This window comes from Myxine glutinosa, chromosome 5 (assembly GCF_964187855.1).
Source record: "Myxine glutinosa chromosome 5, kmMyxGlut1.1, whole genome shotgun sequence".
Taxonomy (NCBI): Eukaryota; Metazoa; Chordata; class Myxini; order Myxiniformes; family Myxinidae; genus Myxine; species Myxine glutinosa.
In genome coordinates, this window is record NC_136265.1 from 186,758,986 (window position 1) to 186,780,226 (window position 21,241).

General features: G+C 44.5%; 2 protein-coding genes across 7 annotated transcripts in view; one reads left to right on the top strand and one right to left on the bottom strand.

The window, feature by feature from the left end:
* MACROD1 (mono-ADP ribosylhydrolase 1) overlaps positions 1-21,241 on the top strand; it is a 193,258-nt gene that overhangs the window by 80,518 nt on the left and 91,499 nt on the right. The window lies entirely within an intron of this gene.
* Positions 12,811-19,505, bottom strand: LOC137416955 (leucine-rich repeat transmembrane protein FLRT3-like). Its single transcript, XM_078779245.1, has 2 exons — positions 19,318-19,505; positions 12,811-15,358 (listed from the first exon to the last, which is right to left on the bottom strand). The coding sequence occupies exon 2, from the start codon at positions 15,292-15,294 to the stop codon at positions 13,480-13,482; it is 1,815 nt and encodes a 604-aa protein (XP_078635371.1). The 5' UTR covers positions 15,295-15,358; positions 19,318-19,505; the 3' UTR covers positions 12,811-13,479.

Here is a 21,241-nt window from a genome sequence, read left to right on the forward strand (position 1 = left end):
AATTGGGTCGCCACGTCAAAATTCAAGATGGCCGCCACCATATATATGTCTGAACCTTGTGAGCGAAATATCTTGAAAAATAAGCGAAGTACCAACTTCTAATTTGGTGTGTGGGTGTATCTCGGCATTAGGAAGAACGCTCTTGAAAATTGGGTCGCCACGTCGAAATCCAAGATGGCCGCCTCCATGTATGTCTGAACCTTGTGAGCAAAATATCATATCATAGCATGTTTTCTGCGTCTTCCACTTTGTCAACTCACATCACTTCCCCGACGGGCGACCGAGGCGTAACGCCTGTTGCCTCTTGCGGCACACAGGGAATGACCATTGAACTGGAACTCAATTTGGTTTGAAGTCAATTTGAAGGTTTGAAGGAAGTCAATTTTGCCATCAGGAAGGGCATCCGGCCATAAAAACATTGCCTCAAAAAGAGAACCATGACAATTACAACTACATATGGGCAGGGTACAGCCCGAAGTGGAGATCGGTTTCTGAGGTTTGGGACATGGAATGTAGGGACAATGACAGGGAGATCAGGAGAAGTGGTGGAAGTATTGGTCAGAAGAAGAGTGGACATATGTTGTGTGCAAGAGACGAGATGGAAGGGAAGTGGTGTGAGAATGGTGAAGGGTAGGCAGGGACAGAAATACAAGTTTGTGTGGCAAGGGTGCCCAGAGGGCGTGAATGGTGTTGGTGTCCTGTTTTCTGAGGAGTTTGTAGACAGTGTGGTGAGTGTGACTAGAGTGAGTGATAGGTTGATGATGGTGAAAATGATGATTGGAAAGCTCTTGGTGAACGTCATCTCGGGATATGCTCCGCAGGTTGGTCGGAGCGATGAAGAGAAGGACAAGTTCTGTTGTGCGATAGAGAAGCTGATGGAAAACGTGAAAGATGAGGAAGTTGTTGTGGTAGGAGGAGACCTAAATGGACATGTGGGAAGGAGTATGGACGGGTTTGAGGGAGTTCATGGGGGTTACGGATATGGTGTGAGAAATGGAGAAGGTGAAAGGATTTTGGAGTTTGCTGATGGAGCTGATATGTTGATTTGTAATACTCAGTTCCAGAAAGGGGATAATAAGCTTGTTACATACACGTCAGGTTGGTCGACGACAACCGTTGACTACCTGATGGTGCGTAGGCGAGATAGGGGACACCTCCGGGACACAAAGGTGATCCCGGGGGAGGAGGCTGTTTCACATCACCACTTGGTTGTCTGCGACATAAGGGTGAAAGGTGCGAGGACTCTGTGTTTCATGCCTCAACTCTGTGTTTGCCTCTAAATCTTGTGTCCCAAACCCATCCCTCTCTGTACCCACCATACCCAGTCGTACCCTGCTGCTCCTGGACTCCGTGTCCTTTCCTCCTGACAAGGTGGAAAAGTTTCTGTCAACCCTCGACTCTGATTCTGCAACTGGACCCGACGGCATCAGCCCACGGGTCCTAAAATCCTGCTCTGCTGCTCTATCTCACCCTCTCTCTGTTCTCTTCACCCTCTCTTTTGCTCAAGGTCAACTGCCATCTGCTTGGAAATCAGCCAACATCACCGCTTTGCACAAAAAAGGTGCAAAAACAGATCCTAGCAACTACAGACCAATCAGCCTTCTCCCAATTATCAGCAAAGTCATGGAATCCATCATTGCTTCGGATATGAAATCTTTCCTCTTCTCCAATGGCTTGATCTCTGATCATCGATTTGGTTTCAGACCAGGTCACTCTACTCTGGACATGCTGCTTCTGCTGTCTCAACAATGGATGGAGGTCCTCAATGCCAAACAGGAAATTAGAGCTGTCTCCCTCGACATATCACGTGCCTTCGACACGGTCTGGCACCCCGCTCTGCTCACCAAACTCTCCTCCTTTGGTATCCATGGAAATCTCCACGCATGGCTGGCGGACTTCCTCTCTAGTCGTCGTAAACGTGTGGCCCTGAATGGGTTTCTCTCATCTCCTCTTCCTGTTCAGGCTGGAGTTCCCCAAGGCAGTGTTCTGGGCCCCGTGCTTTTTCTGGTCTTCATCAATGATCTCTCTGACTCTCTCGAAAATCCTCTCTATCTCTTTGCTGATGACTCCACTCTCTGCCGCTCCATTCCTCTTCCCTCAGATCGGCAGTCTGCTGCCTCCTCACTCTCTGAAGACCTGGACAAAATCACAGACTGGTCAAACAAGTGGAACATGTCTTTCAATCCTGACAAATCTCTCACTCTTACTATGTCTCTCCGAAAAGATCGACTGGACAACCCTCCCATCTACTTTCTCAACAATCCTCTCCAAGAAGTTCTGTCGCTCAAGATTTTGGGTCTCACTATCTGCCATGATCTTTCTTGGGAAAACCACATTTCCAAGCTGGCCTCCAAAGCCAGTCGCCGACTGGGCATCCTCCGTCGTGCGAAGTCCTTCCTCGGCACACCTGAGCTCCTCACCACATACAAGGCTTTCATCCGCAGCTCAATGGAATACTGTTCTCCCCTATGGGCCGGTGCTCCTGCCTCACCTAGCTCGGCTTCACGCTGTTGAAACCAAAGCTTTCAGAATTATTGGAATCTCCCGCGATGAAGCTATCTCTGAGGGCCTTTCACTCACTCACCGCAGGCAGGTAGGTGGTCTTTCTGTCTTCTACCGACTCCTCTCCGGCCTTGCACCCCCAGCTCTCTCTGTGCTCTGTCCCCCAAATATTCCTACAGGTCGCACAAGATCTGCCAGCAACCCTCTGATGGTTAAACTGCCGAAATCTCGGCTCTCTGCTCACCTTCACTCTTTCATTCCTCTTTTCTCCCGCCTCTGGAACAAACTCCCTCACTCCCTTCAATCCCACTCCTCCCTCCAGGTCTTTAAAACAGCTGTTCACCACCATCTCTTATCTTCCCCCATCCAAAACCTTGATCTTTTCTACCCCCGCTAATTCACCCCAGATCCACCTTGCTTGAAATTCCAACTTCTTTCCTGGAAGTCCTGGCAGTGTCCATATGTTTTATACCTCTCCCACCGCCCCCTTCCCATGCCCCCCCCCCCCCAAGCCCTCGCCCTCTCTCAGATCTCTCGATGTCTCCATGTCTCTCGGTCCCTGCTCTCAAATGTTGTGTTTGTGTCCTTCCCCCTCTCTCCCCATCTTGTCTACCGCTCCCGATGTTATATGTTTTATGTGTCGGTTTGTCTTTCTGTGTGATTAATGTTCGCTCTTTCACGAGCCTCGATCTTGTATACAAAAAAAAAGAAGAAAAAAAAAAAGGAGAGCTCGGCGGGTGAAGTACCAACCGAGAATGAAGGTGTGGAGGATGAAAGAGGTGACAGTAAGGGAGGCATTAAAATAATAATAATAATAACAATAAAGGAGTCTTATATAGCCCCATCAAGCAGAATAAACTACCCTCATGGCACTTTACATTATCATGTGAACGCACACACACACACACACACACACACACACACACACACACACACACACACACACACACACACACACACACACACACACACACACACACACACACACACACACACACACACACAAACATACACACACAGACACACCTTCACTCTTGCCCTATTCCTCTCCCTCCCCATTCAAAACCCACAGATGTATACTCCCCCTCCTCCTCCCCTCCCTCCCCCGCACATGCACACAGACATACTCTCGATCTCTGTCCCACCTCAAACCAAAGGGAAAACAGGACTTAGACTTTGAAAGACTTGTGAAACAGATAGGTTTTGAGGGAGGTTTTAAAGGCAGGAAGAGAGTCAACATGTCGAACAGAGGAAGGAAGGCAAGTCATTCCAGAGCAGAGGTGCAGCAAACGAAAAGGATTTCTCGCCAAACGACTTGGTGCTGCTGCGCGGCGGCTCTAAGGTCATAGAGTCGTCGCTTGAGCAAAGCCGTCGCCGAGGTTCATAGAGAGTGAGCAAATCGGAGAGATAGCGAGGTCCCGTTCCACACAATGAATAAAAGAGAGGCTGAGTAGGGTAGAGGATGATGTGGTTGAGCTTGAACGTGGTTGGATGTCAATGAAAGATAGTCTGTTGGGAGCCGTTGGTGAGGTATGTGGATGGACAAAAGGACCACCGAGGCACTCGGAAACATGGTGGTGGGATGATGAAGTTGGAAAAAGGATTGACGAGAAGAGGAAGAAGTTCAAGGAGTGGCAGAAAGCGAAGGGTACGGGAGCAGAAAAAGCAGAGCACGAAAGTTATAAGGCAGCCAAGGAGGCTGCAAAGAAAGGTGGCAAAAGGCGCAGGAGGCATGTAGGAAAATGTTCGGAGAACGCTTGGATTCGGAAGAGGGCCAGAGAGCGGTATTCAGGATTGCAAAGCAGATAGCGAAAGAGAGGTGTGATGTGATGGGGGTGAGTTGCTTGAAGGATGAAGTGGGACAAATCGTTGTGGACCCAGATGGAATTAAAGGAAGATGGAAAAGATATATGGAAATGCTGTTGAATACAGAGAATGAATGGGATGGCAACATAGAGAGTAACCCAGTTTTAGGACCGGCAGAGAAGATAACTGAGAAGGAAGTTGAGGAAGCGATAAAAGCAATGAAGAGTAGAAAAGTGGGAGGGCCGACGGGAGTTGTGGGAGATATGTTGAAGGCAGCAGGAAGTTGGGGTGTGAAGAGAATGACAAAAAAAAAACACCTTTAGAGGCCATTTTTCCCCGCAAAGCGGGGGTTGGCCTTTTTCGGGAACCATGGTTGTTGTTGTTTTTTGGTCCCCTTTTTGAAGCAATGTTTTACGGCTGGATGCCCTTCCTGACGCCAACCCTTTTTGCCGCCTTTAACGACAAACAGGGAATTACCAGTGAACTGGTACTCAATTAGCCGACCTCGGAAGGATGACAGGCTGAGTCAACCCCCCTGGCGTTAATTCAGCGATTGACCGGGATTCGAACCCAGGATCCAAGGATCCTAAGCCGGCACCCTAGCCGCTAGCCCAACACCAGGGTTGAGCTACCCACCACCATCCCACCACCATCCCCTCCACGTGTTTTCAGTTTGTCAAATTGACTGTATTTGCTCAAAGCGTGGAGTAACCTTCTCATACTTTGGTGAAAAAAGGCTTTTTCTAGGAAATTAAAAACTATAATACAGTACGTGCAATTTCGCCGACAGCAAATTGGTCGATACGTATAATGGTTGGTGTTGGTAATACCTCGGCCGTGTTGTCACAGATTCACTGCCTGTTCACAATGAGCAGACTGTCTTCAGTCACTCTTCAGAGATGTATCAGTCCAAAGATATTCTGGGTGCCCGGTCAAGTGGCCTTGGAGGCCGATTTACGACGCTTGAGTGTTGCTCATCAGGTCATAGTGGACTGATCCCACCAACCAGGTACGTATACCAACCAGGTGAAGAGAATGACAGAGATCTGTAATCTGGTGGTGAAAGAAGGTCGAATTCCAGTGGATTGGGAACTGAGTACCCTCGTCCCTCTATACAAGGGGAAAGGTGACCCTCTGGAGTGTGGCTCGTACCGAGCGATAAAGTTATTGGAGCATGGAATGAAGGTATTGGAAAGGGTGTTGGAGAGGAGGATAAGGAAGAAGGTGAAGATCGACGAAATGCAGTTTGGATTTATGCCAGGAAAAGGAACGACAGACGCGCTCTTTATTGTGAGGCAGTTGCAGGAGAAGTACATGGAGAAGAGGAAGAAGTTGTTTCTTGGGTTTGTTGATCTGGAGAAAGCATTCGATAGGGTTCCACGCAAATTATTGACATGGGCATTGAGGAAGTTATAAGTGGAGGAATGTTTGATCAGAGTAGTGATGGCAATGTACAAAAGAGCGCGCACAGCTGTAAGGACGAAGGACGGGAACAGTGGTGAGTTTGAGGTGAAGGTGGGAGTGCATCAGGGGTCGGTACTAAGTCCACTACTATTTGTAGCTGTGATGGAGGTGCTGGCTCAGAACGTAAAGGAGGGTTTACTGTGGGAGTTGTTGTATGCAGATGATCTGGTGTTGATTGCGGAAAGTATGGATGGACTGAAGGAAAAGATGAAGAAGTGGAAGGAATGTATGGAGACAAAAGGTCTGAAGGTGAATATAGGAAAGACGAAGGTGATGGCAAGTGGTAAAGCATGTGGTGAGGTGGAAAGAACTGGGAAGTGGCCATGTGCTGTGTGCAGGAAGGGTGTCGGAGTGAACTCCATTCAATGTACAATGTGCGCTGAGTGGGTTCATCAAAAATGTAGCAGTCTAAGAGGGTCATTAACCACTGTGGCAGCTACATTCAAATGTAAGGTGTACACAGAGGGAGCTGCAGATGGAGGAAAAGTTGAGTTGGATCTTGGAGACGGCATGAAGCTGGAAGGTGTGAAAACATTTTGCTACCTCGGAGACATGCTGAATGGAGAAGGTGGATCAGACTCGGCAACGGTTGCTAGAGTGAGATGTGCATGGAAGAAGTTTCGGGAACTGAGTGGCGTGCTGATGAGGAGAGGAGTGTTGTTGAAGCTGAAGGGAAAGGTGTATGCTGCATGTGTGACAAGTGTTATGATTTCTGGGAGCGAGACATGGGTCATGAATGTAGAGCAGCAACGAAGGCTGGAAAGGGTGGAAATGCGAATGGTTCGGTGGATGTGCGGAGTATCGTTGAGAGAGAGGAAGACAAATGATGAATTGTGAAAGATGATGGGAATAGAGCCTGTGATTGATGCTGTGAAGAGGAACAGGTTGAGATGGTTTGGTCATGTGTTGAGGAAGGATGAAAGTGACTGGTTGAGAAGAGTGATGGAAATGAATGTAGAAGGCAGTCGAGGACGGGGAAGACCGAGAAAGACTTGGCTAAAGATGGTGGAAGAAGAAATGCGGGCAAGGGGGTTAACAAGGAGAGATGCAGAAAATAGGGCAAAATGGAGAAGATTGTCATGAGGACCGCAAGGCTAACCCCCGGTCTAGCAGGGAAAATGGCCTTAAAATGCATGTTGTTGTGTTGTTGTTGGTACTCAATTTGCCGACCTCAGAAAGATGACCGGCTCAGGTGAGGTGTTTTTAAATCACGTGGTGGTGAGGTATTTATAATTACGTGGTTGTGAGGTGTTTTGAATTACGTGGTGGTGAGGTATTTTGAAATACATGGTGGTGAGGTGTTTTGAATTACTTGGTGGTGAGGTGTTTTGAATTTACATGGTGGTGAGGTGTTTTGAATTATGTGGTGGTGAGGTGTTTTTAAATGATGTGGTGGTGAGGTGTTTAAAATTTCGTGGCTGTGAGGTGTTTTAAATTTCGTGGCTGTGAGGTGTTTTAAATTTCGTGGCTGTGAGATGTTTTCAATTTCGTGGTGGTGAGGTGTTTTTAATTTTGTGGTGGTGAGGTGTTTTTATTACGTGTTTTATGGCTGTGAGGTGTTTTTAATGTCGTGGTGGTGAGGTGTTTTAAATTTTGTGGTGGTGAGGTGTTTTTATTACGTGTTTTATGGCTGTGAGGTGTTTTTAATTTCGTGGTGGTGAGGTGTTTTTAATTTTGTGGTGGTGAGGGGTTTTTATTACGTGTTTTATGGCTTTGAGGTGTTTTTAATTTCGTGGCTGTGAGGAGTTTTCAATTTCGTGGTGGTGAGGTGTTTTTATTACGTGTTTTATGGCTGTGAGGTGTTTTAAATTTTGTGGTATTGAGGTGTTTTTGTTTTCGTGGTGGTGAGGTGTTTTTATTACGTGTTTTATGGCTGTAAGGTGTTTTTAATTTCGTGGTGGTGAGGTGTTTTTATGGCTGTAAGGTGTTTTTAATTTTGTGGTGATGGGGTGTTTTTATTACGTGTTTTATGGCTTTGAGGTGTTTTATGGTTGTGAGGTGTTTTAAATTACATGGTGGTGAGGTGTTTTAAATTATGTGTGGTGAGGTGTTTTGAATTACTTGGTGGTGAGGTGTTTTGAATTACGTGGTGGTGAGGTGTAATCTTCCCAAATTTCCAGTCTGCAGCTACCCCTCCCCTATGTATGTGCTGAGGGGTTCTTTCTTGAAAAAAAAACATTCAACCTCAATCTTCAACCGAAATTGCCTATAAAATTGTAATATCATAAATACATTTGTGCAAAATAATTGTTTGTATTATGATTGATGTAAATCATGACAACACAGCAACTCAGGTACAGTCATTATCCTCAGCTAAAATAAGCCCGTTCCTCAGTGACGACGCTTGGTGAGCCAAGCTAGTATATATATATATATAAATAAAATATGGGAGCATACACTGGATCACCATGTCGCTGTGTCCTTGGACGACTCTTCAGCACCATCCCGACACACACCACTGTGTGCGCTATGGAATGAGGTGTTTTTACGACAGCCGGAGTGCAAACCCTGCCACCAACCTCTTTGAGAGAGGACCCAGTACCCTGGCACTCAATTCGCCGATCTCGGAAGGATTACAGGCTGAGTCGATCTCACCTGGTATTAATTTAACAGCTGAACAGGATTCTATCTCAGGACCTTCGGATCTCAAGCCTGCCACCCTAACCATTAGGCACCCAGCAATCTCTTGGTTTAAACTGCCTGATCTTCACAGCCTCCTAATTTGGAAAAATATTGTCACGTTTGCCATTCAGATGTGGAACTGCAAAACGCCGAAGCAGTCGCTTCGCAGATGGCCGGCTTAATGCCAGATCTTAATTAAGACCGGCTTAATGCCAAAAAAAAAAAAATCTGGTCGCTGATTCACTTGAGCGGAAGATACACTTGCATGCTGAACAGATCTAAATATTTGGGTATTAACCCAATTTAGATCCCCGGGGAAAACTAATTATTCTGAAGCAAGAGGCCGATGGAGTAGACATGCACAGTCTTACAAAATAGGATTTATTTCAATAAAAGGATCCTGGCACGAGACACGGAAACAGACAGATATAGCGGGACAAAGACACATGATGAAGAATGAAAATAATAATTAAATAGATAAACCCTCGCACTACAATAAAACTACTACTCTTTGGGACCCAGGCACACTCATTCATGCAGAAAGCAGCCAAGAATCGGCAAAGTTAAATGTCCTCAAAAGAGCAGAGCAGGCCCACACCAGGCGGAGATCATGGCACAGCAGTTCGACACCAACAGCGTCCCCTGTGAGTGTCCCCAGCGATATATAACGCATTGCTGCATCTCCTTTGCTCAAATACTCCCTCTTTATGCTCCCAACTCCTCTTGCCCCTAACGTGATGCCACATCGCCACTTCGATGGTGGCGTCCTGCCGTCGGCCCAATTTGAAGAAATCCCGTAGCTCTGGCCAATAGCAGTGGCCAGAGGAGGAAGAGAATGGAGCAACATTGTCGTTGCAAGTGCTGGGGCAATCTCATGTTTTTTATTCTTTCAGGGTCCCCTGAAAAGTTACGTTGCCTCGCCCACTGCTGGTTCGATAAGGATGGATCACGCAATGTCCTTTACCACGATAACCTCTCCATCAAAACCAACACTCCCTTCCAACTGTGTACAAAAACAAGACAACTTAACCGAAAAATGAAGTTCTTCTACAGGTAAAAAAAAAAATGCCATCCTCCACAAGCACACGGTCCATGTTTAGGCCTTCCTTTTCAATAACTAGCCTGCACCCCACACACAAATCAATGTGCTCATTTTGCCCTACTCCATTGATTGGGCACCAATCCTTGCCTCCACACCACCTTCAAATCCCTTCCATAAAAGCTGTCCAACACCTCCACAACTCTTAAGGTGCACAGTGGGGTAAAATAGCACGTTTCACGTGCCATCAATAAATTGAAATTATCAGTCTTTCCAGTGAAGCTACTCCCCACAAACCATATACTGCTAGAAAGCTTTGAGTATGAGGAATCCAAAAATACAGACAAGTGAATTTCGGATACAAATAAACATGTGAGCTTTAATTTTCTAGACACATACAAAAATATGTTTTTTTGGTTGACATAATTGAAATTGGAACTACTGCTAACTGCCTCAGTCAATCTATTATTTACCCTTTTGGGTAGTTAGTATGGGTATATCCAAAGAGACCAGTGATGGCTTTTCAGTAAATTGTAATGATAATTACACAAAATATTTTTTCTTTGTTTTTTAAGAAAAATATAAGGATTTTTTCATAACTCAATTTGTAGTAGGGGTATCTTAAAAAGCCATCATTAATTCATCCAACATGTTAAGATGATTATTAATGCCAAATTTCATTCAATTTGGATGATTAGTTTTCAAGTTATTTCAACTTATTTCTTTGGAAATAAGTACCAATAAAAACAGTTTGATTCTGAAAATATATACTTCAAAGAACACTTTGACATGAAAAACAATGTTTTTTTTTTTTGTTTTTTTACCCCACTGTGCACCTTAAGCACCTTTTATGGTCCCCACTTGGTCTGGAGCCGAGGCTGTTGGCGCCTTCTTCAAAGTTTCCACAATCTCATCTTTGGTATCTTTGGTTCTGCAAAAACCAAACAGTACACCAGGCTGTGTCTGTCTCAACAAACCATCAGTGGTGACAATTTCATCCCTCGTTGCATCTGCGTCAGTAACATAAATCAAAACCTGTTCTCAAATAACTTCCTTCTCCTCCTCTTTCTCCTTCCTTTGCCTTTCTGTGCTTTTCAACATCACCAATCTCACCTCGTATTCATGCCAACACCTCAAGCCCGTTCTCTCCCTCCTTTTATTGCCTCCTTCCATCTTCTGCTCAAGGCTCTCGGATCCTTTTCAACTCCTGGTTCTCCTGCTTCCTGCTCAATCTAGTCCCATACCCATACCCGTGAACCCAATACTTCATTCCAAACGTTACATAACCCGCCTCAAACACTCTAACATACCCCATTTTCAAAGGCACTGTTGTACTTCCTCTTCACACAATTTGTGCCCACAACATATGTGGCTGGCTTTAGTGAATGTTCAACCCTCTCATCGACTGAAAATCGCAACAACACCCACGACTCTCAGATATCTCTGACCTCAAGAATCAACACCCATGACTCCCTTTCCACGCACACCACCACACTTCATGCCCACATCCCACCTGACTGATGGATACTCAACCCTCTCACTGACTCAAACTCCCACCCACACCTTTACATCTCGATAATCTGCCATACCTCTCCACACACACACACCACACCGTTGCACTACCTCTCCTGTAGAACCACTCTGACATGCTTTATGATGCTGTTGGATCCTCAACCATGTGATAGATCAAAACTCTTGTTACCTCCGCCATCGAAGGCGTACGGAGGTTGTTTTCACCCCGTCTCTCTTTTTATGTGTCTGTGAGTAGGATATCTCAAAAAGTCAGACAACATTTGGTGGGCAGGGCGTGTTCAAAAATTCCAAAATTATTCCAAAATTCAATTCATTTACAAGGACGAATTGATTAGATGTTGGTAAAGATCCAGATCCGGATAGGAGAATTTTCTCAGTGTTTCTTCACCATTGAGAGATAAGGCCAAAAACGACATGTTGCATGATGTTTCAAAAAGTTGTGGACGAGTTATGACAAAAGTAGGTGGAACAGTTGGTTTGGTGACAAGAACAAGTCGATTTGATTTTGGTTCAGGTCTGGATCCAGATCCGGCCTATTGGTGTGATCCAAAACGTAAACTGTTCAGTCTGGTTAGAGGCATGCGCTCTGCCGAGTGCCGTTCCAGTTCACACTGATATCTTACCAGACGTCAAAACATTATCCGTACTCCCTTGTCAAAATCCCTGTATTTTTTTATTGTTTTTATCTCTCCATTGGGACTCATATTCCACCCGACCTCTCGCAGCACTTGGGGTGGTACTCTTTGTTCCTTGTTCTCACTAAGTAAGGGATGCCCTGTGGATCATACCATGCAGTTTGCAAACTGTATGTATGTATGCATGTATTTCCAAATTAGTTTTGGTTTGGTTACTTGGCTTGTATCCATGAACAGTGAGTCTTCAACACAAAATCGATATAAAGTTTATTCTGTGTCCATGAAACCTGTATTTTTATTTATTTATATATGTATTTATTTATTTAATTAAATTTTGTTTCTCTCCAAACTGCTCAGAAGCTTACACATTTCTTACCTTTTAAAATATGAGCAAGATAAAATTATCATTCAACATCATTTTGTAACATTTATTTACATCTTGCAAATTTTGGTTTAAAATCTGTTATCTTTGACGCCCTTGTAAGAAATCAGAAAGTGATCTATATATTACGTACGCCAATATGCTAAATTGTGATGTACCTTTGGCACCCATCCCCCTCTGCCGCACTTGCTGCCCTTTCCTTCCCTTGTTTATATCCTTAACCCAAACGTTTTCTTCCTCGTATCACCTCCCATCTTCCCCTCATTTTTGTACTTTCGGCTTCGAAAATAAATAAATGGCCTGTAGTCTTTGCGAGATTGTTTCTAAAGTGCTTGTTTGTCTCAGATTTGGTATTATACCAAAAATGAATTGAATTGATCTTCCGCCAGTAGAGGGCAATGTTGCCAGGCAGCAGCAATGACGTTTGGATCCTAAACTACCATGCGGTTGATGAGGTTTGTCGAAGAAGGTATCCGCCATGGTTGTTAGCATCTTTGATACCTCTTCATGCCCTCACTAATTCATGAACCTCGATTTTGTTAGTTTTTCATTTACCTCACCAGAAAATCTAGATCGAGCAAGAGAGAACGGATGGCCAAACCAGCTAAAAAATACTTTGATTTGTGCAACAGGTTACGTTTTAAAATAATATTTTACACTTACTTCAACTCTACATTCATGACACGTTCTATTCCTCTCAGGTTTACAAATTTGATGCCGATCGCAATCGCATACTTGCTGCAACTTGCAGAGGGAGTCATTGCACAAGTGTAAAGCTTGTTTTGAAACGAGCCCTGCATTCGGCAAATTGTTCCACCTGGCATTTTATCTGGTTGTTTATTAAGAAAACATGAATTTACTCCAGTCTCACCACTGTGGGTACAAAACCAAACCCTGTCATATATGTACAATGCACATCTTGACCCTGATCTGCAAAAAGTGTTCAGGAGAAACGGTATTGGCAATCAGTGCAGACACCAAGGCTCGTTGATGGTTCCTCTCCATCTGGCCTTGCTTTAAGCATCACACTTGAATGAATGTGAATGAATTGTGAAAAAATGAAAAAACTTGCCACGGCCAAATAAACCACTCGTTCTGCCTTTTGAAACGTACTTTCAAGTGATTTAGGATAAATACTTAGCAATTCATCGACCGCATTTAACAGGTGTTGCAAACATTTCTGGTATAACGACCAAAATATTAATAATAATATAGCTGCCGCAAATCAGCTATCGCTTAACTGATTATTCTTCGCCTTATCTTGTGCATATATGTGTATACACACTTTAAAAAGCATGCCGTTGAAATAAGTTGCCTTCTGCGTTGAAATTCATCAATGCTCCACTGAACAATCGGTTTTTTTTTTTTTTGTTTGTTTTTTTTAAATATATACAAACAAGCATGTCTTTGCTCATTTCCACAAGTGCAACAAATTTCTGCAAAGTAGTCATTGATTCGGATAGGCAGATCAAATGTACCATGGAATTGTATGAAGATCAAGTGTGGAAGAATGTTGTTTCCAGTAGTCCTCTATCTGCATAACCATAACTGCAGAGTTCTGTGCGCGGAGCACACTTGTACCCTCGAGTCCGGCTCGCGTAAGCAGGTGGCACAGTGAGCACATCGATCCTGGGCTGCTCTGCTAGTGATGTGAGTTGGCACATGCACTCGCTCATCTCGAGGATAGAATTGTCTTTCTTCGTCCCCGACTCGACATAATCGCCATCCTTGCGCCTGGCATGTCCTTCGGGGTGTGGTCTATGCCACCGGTGCTTGCGTGCATAACAGCAACAGGCAACAAGTAGCACAACCACAATCAGCAGAGCTGTGACTGCAGCTCCGACAAATGCAGCGATAGGAAGTGGAACATTGTCAGAAGGCTGTTGCTTATCACCACTCGTACTGGCTTCTGTGCAAATGTGTCCATTGCCCTTGGGGGTTCCACCTACCTCAAGTGGCAGTAAACAAATGTTGTATGAAGATGCAGGCTCTAGGCCCGAAAGCAGGTAGTGGTTTTGTCCTCGAGGCACAGCGATCTCTACGGGCTCTTTGTCACCACGTACATCTACCTTGACCCAGCTGAGTCGGAAAAAGAGGTTTGGAGTAGGGCCCAGCCAGCTCACCTCGATGCTCGCATTGCCCATTGTAGCAAGGTGCATTGTCAAACCTGTGTTCCTCGGATCTGAATGGAATGAATCACCTGTACAGGGTGACCCGTCGGGTTGGATGCAGGCAGGTGATGTAGAGCTGCGTGGCATTGGCAATGGTGTTACACGTGGGCATCCGAGCTGCTCACGGCTCAGCCCAATGAGTCCTTGACCAGTAAGGTGTTCTGGTCTATGGCAGGTTGGTCCACGTACCACTATAGATTGGATGAGTGCCATTTCATGTAACCATGCGAGGTCACAGTCACACTGCCATGTGTTCCCCCTTACAATCAGCTCTCGTAGTTTTGGTAGATATGAAAGTGTCTCCTCAGCCAAACCCCGGAGTCTATTTCCGGACAGGTCGAGGAGCACAAGGCGAGTGAGACCAGTGAAGGCCGTGCGTGGCACAAAGTGAAGTTCGTTCTCTTGTAACAATAGCTTCTGAAGTTCCTTCGGCAGTTCATGTGGTGGCACACGGAGGCTGTTTCGTGCCAGGGATAGTTCTGTCAGGTTTGTGAGTTGCACAAATGCTCCCTCTCCAATACCTCTATCTGAAATAATGTTGTTATCAAGGTTGAGATGTTTCAGTCTGGATAGGCCATCCAGTGAAGAAGATGGCACTGCAGAGATCCAGTTGCTATCAAGCCGAAGCTCCTGCAGACTGGTCGGCAAACCCGTGGGCACCGTGCTCAAGTAATTGCGGGACATAAATAGCTCACGTAGAGAAATCAGGTTATAAAATGCACCTGACTCGATTGCACCAGCGGATATTGTATTTCCATCAAGGTGCAATACTTGTAGATGAGTGAGTGAAGAAAGTGCACGGTGTGCCACAGCTCGGATTTTGTTTTCCTGCAGGTAAAGCTCTCGCACACCGGTAGGAAGATGCAGAGGAAACACCTCCAGTGCATTCTTGTAGAGGTAGATGGTTCTAACCAGTGGCAGGCCCTCAGCGATGGCTGGTGGTGCATCCCCACGGATAACGTTGTTCTGCAGGTACAGCGTGCTCACATTTGCAGGCAGACCTTGGGGAATGGACGTGAGGCCACGGTCATTGCAATAGGCAAAGGTCTCGTCACAGCGGCAGCTGGAGGGGCATAGTCGACCTGGCACGGGAAGGCTTAGCATAAAAGTTAGCCCCAGCCACGTCCATTTGGTCTCCATTGTCGTCGTCTTAACGCCCGGAGCAATCTTGGCCTCTGACTACTCATTTGCAGAAAATGGCTGTCTGTAAACAAAAAAAAACAAGAGAAAAAGTGATTGCGTGATAGGATGCAAACTGTTTTCATTTGCAAATTACGTTTATTGAGTCATCTTGACTCCCAATCGTTTTGACATTCTAAGACATGAAGGTTCATAAACGGAGGTCATTTAGCCAGCAGATGGCGCCATATTTCAAGATTAAGTGCAGCAGTTTGTGTCCCAATTAATTGACTGCCACTCTACTCTACGGATACAATAAAGTTGTGCTTCGGATACAGGTTTGCATACCTGTGTGAGTGCTCTTACTGCAGCACCCAGAGGTTAGTTAAGACTGGGTCAGCACATGATTCAACTTCCTGATAAGACAGCATGGGAAAGCTTTGACCGCATGTGTTTAAGCTTTTGATTTGCTCATGGTGCTACTTTACTTTTAAGCTATTAATTAATGTTTCAATTCGGTCAAAATGCATCAATGAATTATTTGACACAATTACATGTGATTACTGTTTATGGTGTATTTCTGAACAGTGGGCTATGTTGTAACTAGGTTTTGATTTACGTATGTATCTCTCCCCCCTCTCTCTCTCTCTCTCTCTCTCTCTGTCTCTGTGTCTCTCTGTCTCTGTGTCTCACTCTGTGTCTCTGTCTCACTCTGTGTCTCTGTCTCACTCTGTGTCTCTGTCTCACTCTGTGTCTCTGTCTCACTCTGTGTCTCTGTCTCACTCTGTGTCTCTGTCTCACTCTGTGTCTCTGTCTCACTCTGTGTCTCTGTCTCACTCTGTGTCTCTGTCTCACTCTGTGTCTCTGTCTCACTCTGTGTCTCTCTCTCTCGCTCTTGCTGTCACTCTCTCTCTCTCGCTCTCTCTCTCTCTCTCTCTCTCTCTCTGATGTACCGTACTCTTCTCAGAGCTCCTGTGCCACTGTAGCAGCTTGCTGGACAAGGGTTATACTGGGTGGTTTGCCATTGCATTCCCAGCATTAGTCAGGACAGGAATTTGATTCACGGTGCCAGCGATAGCTCGCCTACTTTTCGCTAAAGACACCATGAATCGCCTTGCCGGTGGAACACGGGGACGACAGTTTATTGCCGGGTCAGGATTCAAACCCAGGCTAGGCAGCTTGGAAGGGATTGTGTGTACCTACCTATAGGCCATCCTGCCAGCCCATGCATGTATCTAAACCAAGATGTTTTGATTGACGAGGTGAATAACGACAAGCTAAGTAATGTATTCCATGAAAGATTTGGCTTATCTTAGTTTGTTTGTTTTTTTTTAACATGATATTCCAGATGAATTTTGCAATTCTCCCTCATCCAGCCTCCAGCCGTCGGGGTGTTGATCGCTTTCATACATTGATACAAAATGCCTTGATATATTGACATCGGAACAGAATTTGTATCGATTCGTATCAAAAGCGATCAAAATATTTGGTCGATGTGAAAAGAGAAATAAAAGTTGAATGATGTAAAATTTTCCTGCAGCTGTTTCCGAGCCGACCACGATTGTTAATTGAGCGGTACATCGTTTGTGTTTGATCGCACACACCTGTGACGACGTAGTTAGCTCGTTGGCCTACTTTTCAAGGTGCAGTCCTCTAGGTAGAGTGGCTTGCTCTGCGTGCTCGATTGAGAGATTTATCGGATTCCAATTTGCTTTCGGCGTTCGCTCTTCAATCATTTAATTTATTTATTTATTTATTGCTCTTCTCTTTGCCTTTTTGGGATTCATCGCCACGGTGTCTAAATTGATATTCGGGCTACATTTCCTTCTGAATTATTCATCATTAATGTACGAATGTTTTGATTTTATTTTATTTTTTTTCCACTAGAAATATTTTGGTGACCAATTGGCATCAAAATCATTGTGATCCGTTTATTATCTGCACCGAAACTCGATTCGAGCTAATATCTGAGTGTAACCTGATTGGATAATTAGATATTTCTCAAAGTGCTCTCCAAGCACGTAAAATAAACTTCTCGAGCACTTATTAGCAAAAGTACGTTTCTCCTGGCAATGACTCAACTCTCAGAAATGCAGTTCACACTCTATTTTTGACACTTGTATTGTTTTGTGGCGAACCTAGAAAACATTTCAAAAATAGAATTTACTAAACAAAGGAATTCCATTCGGGTGTATGTACGCAATTATGTTCCGAGTGCCTCGTTGGTTTGTCCAGCCGATCCTTCGGACAACGATGCTGCTCTAATCGACCCCCGTCACGTTTATTTGGCTTCTGTGAACGGATATGAAAAGCAGGACCTTTAAGTCCCTAATCGAATGTACAGTTGTACCTTGATGCACGCACAGAATCACTTTGAAGTTTGACTCATGCCTTTCCTTGAAGATCTGCAATTACTGTTGCCTCTTACATGAAATGGTGCGCTCCATGGTGACAGTGCTTAAAAGGGAATGACGGCTGTGCTGGGTTAGTCCAGCGATTCCCTCACTGCTGCTTGACCTCGAGGTTTATACTTTCTAAAAGATGGTGTGCCGACAAAAATATTTTTGTGAAGTGCGACTTGTATACATGAGTGGAGTGGATGTCGGAAAAGTGAAGGGAAGTTTTGTTGTGGTTGAGCAGTTTTTATTTTATTATTATTTTTAAACCTAAAGAAATTTTATTGTGACGTCGGATCCGTAAAGGTAAATCTCAGTACAACAGACCAATAAACGGCAGCATAAGGATCACATCTAGTTATTTTTAAACCTAAATAAATTTTATTGTGACGTCGGATCCGTAAAGGTAAATCTCAGTACAACAGACCAATAAACGGCAGCATAAGGATCACATCTTGTGTGTGTGTGTGTATGTGTTTTACAAATAAAGACAGAACGAGAATGGTCCTCGGTAGAGCGCATACCTCTGCCAGGCTGAACAGTTTGTTTTCTATCCCGATGATGGGCCGGATCTGGATTCGGACCTGAACCAAAATCTAATCAGCTTGTTCTTGTCACCTAACCAACTCATCCCACAAGTTTAGTCATAACTCGTCCATAACTTTTTAAAATATCATCTTGTGTATCGCTTTTCACCCGATCACTCAATGGTGAAGAATCACACAAATAAATAATTCTTGTAGCCGAATCCATATTCACATCTTCACCAAAATTGAACCAATTCTTCCTTTTCACACACCCAACCTCTCCACCAAGTTTCGTCCAAATCTGTCCATAGCTTTTTGAAATATCCTGCTATGTATCATGTTTGGCCCTATTTCCCAATGATGAACAATCACTTAAAAAATTATCGTATCCGGGTTCGAATCCGGATCTTCACCAAAATCTAATCATTTCGTCCGTGTCACATACGCTACCTCTCTGCCAAATTTTTGTCTGAATCCATCCACAACTTTATGAGATATCTTGTTCACAGACAGACAGACAGGGGTGTAAATATAATCCCCATCCACCTTCAGTAGCGGGGATAATGATTTTTATGGAGGTGTTTCGAGACAAATCTATTGTGGCGCAGCACAATCGCTGTTAAGAAACGCATCCCCCAAAGCAGACACTTGTGGGTAGCTCAAACCACTTGGGATGAATAATTCAAACGTCCTGATGAATAGACACTGAAAAAATACAACTGCATTGCTGAGGGATGAGAGGTAAAGCTGTAACAGTGATAGAGAGAGAGACAGAGAGACAGAGAGACAGAGAGACAGAGAGACAGAGAGACAGAGAGACAGAGAGACAGAGAGACAGAGAGACAGAGAGACAGAGAGACAGAGAGACAGAGAGACAGAGAGACAGAGAGACAGAGAGACAGAGAGACAGAGAGACAGAGAGACAGAGAGACAGAGAGACAGAGAGACAGAGAGACAGAGAGACAGAGAGACAGAGAGAGAGAGAGAGAGAGAGAGAGAGAGATGGAGAGAGAGAGAGAGAGAGAGATGGAGATATGGAGACGCGGAGACGCAGAGCGACAGACTCGCACTCAGACACATACAGACGAATGGGAGAACCAGCTGGATAGTGTGCTACTTACCGCCACTTGCCTCTGATTGCGTCCATAGGGCCCACAAGGGAGCTCTTAGTCTTGTACTGGCAGTCGTAGTACAGTCCAGGGAACCGCGGGAGCCACTGCCCGGCACCGTGCCACGGTGCAGGTTTTAAGGTGGTTGCTTCGAGTCTGACTCTGATGGGGCGCAACGCTGGGCGCGTCCGGCCCGGGGTGGAGCCCACGACTCTCCACTCCTCCACTCTATTCTTCCAATCCTCTTTCTCCTCCTCCTCCTCCCCCTCCCCCTCCTCCTCTTCCTCCTCTTCGTTATTTTCTGCCTCCATCGTTATCCCTGTTGATCCTCCCTTTGAATGGAAATATTAATTTTTTTCCTTTGCTGTCCTCATTTGTTGTACATTTGTCTACCATGACATTGTTTTTACTAATCAATTATATTTTTTCCTTGTCGTCGTCGTATCATTTTGAAATGTGAACCCTGTAATAATTGCTTGTGATTGCTCGGTCATTTTAAAGCAATTATTCCCCCTTGTTTTGTCTTTCTTTGTCACCTTTGAGTTCGTACTTAAGACGACACTGCTTTATAAGCTTGCTTCCTGTCAAACTGCAATTGCTGCCGTTTTTGTTGCCTCCATGTGCACGTTTTTCCCACGAACTGGCAAATCAGGTGATGCGTGCTGGTTTTCAATAATTAAATGTTCACACTTTATTTAACGTGCGTGCACGCAGCAATTGGCCTTCCATAAGATGTCAACAAAGCATTACTCTTACCCTTCGGAACAATTTGAGTGTACCTGTTCAAATTATCGACGCCTATAAGTGGTGGTAAAAAAGTCCTCACTCTCTTCTCCCTCACCCCCTCCCTCCAATGAGAGAACAATGTACCTGCTGCACCAGCAAAATGTAGCACAGATGCTAATCCTGTTTAATCATTATGTATGATGTTTCAGACGTCACACATGTTTACCTCCGCCACAGCATGTGGACGGAGGTTATGTGTTCACCCCTGTTTGTTTGTCTGACTTGTTACTTGCAAAATCGAAGATTTTTCAAGTGTATTGGTTGGTTGTGTTTGTGGTTCTGTCTGTTTGTTTGACTGTCTGTTTGTCTGTTTGTCTGTTTGTCTGTTTGTCTGTTTGTTACTTGCAAAATCGAAGATTTTTCAAGTATATTGGTCGGTTGTGTTTGTGACTCTGTTTGTTTGTTTGTTTGTCACCGGCCTACAGATCACAATTTTCAACCGATCTTCACCAAACTTCCCCAAATGGTAGAGTTGGTCAAAAGCCAGAAGCCTATTGTTTTTGGGGTCAATAGGTCAAAAGGTCAACATAGGCCAAAGGTCACCAAATTTGCTAAATTTCTAAAATCCCAAAATTTTCATCCGATTGACTTGAACTTTGAAGACCACTTGCATATCTGGTCACTGAATTCAACCACCAAGTATTTTTGAGGTCAACATAGGCCAAATGGTCAACATAGGCCAAATTTCTAAAATCCTCAATTTTTATCCAATTGACTTGAAATTTGAAGAGGACTTGCATATCTGGTCACTGAATTCAAGTATTCTTGAAGTCAACTTAGGCCAAAAGGTAAACATAGGCCAAATTTCTAAAATCCTCAATTTTCATCGAATTGACTTGAAAATTGAACAGCATTTGCACATTGAGTCACTAAATAGGGAAACAAACTATTTTTGAGGTCAAAAGGTCAAAGGTCAACTCAAGGTCAACCTTCCAAAATCATCATTTTTCATCTGAAAAATCGTCACTTTTCATCCTGTTGACCTGAGCTTTGATCAAGATTGTAAATTTTAATCTTCATGAAATGGACAATTTGCTGTATCAATGGTAAACCTTTGGGGGAGGGCGTATTTTGCAAGTATCGTGCTACGCATGACGTTTTCTTGTTTGTCTGTTTGTTTGTCACCGGCCTACAGGTCACAATTTTCAAC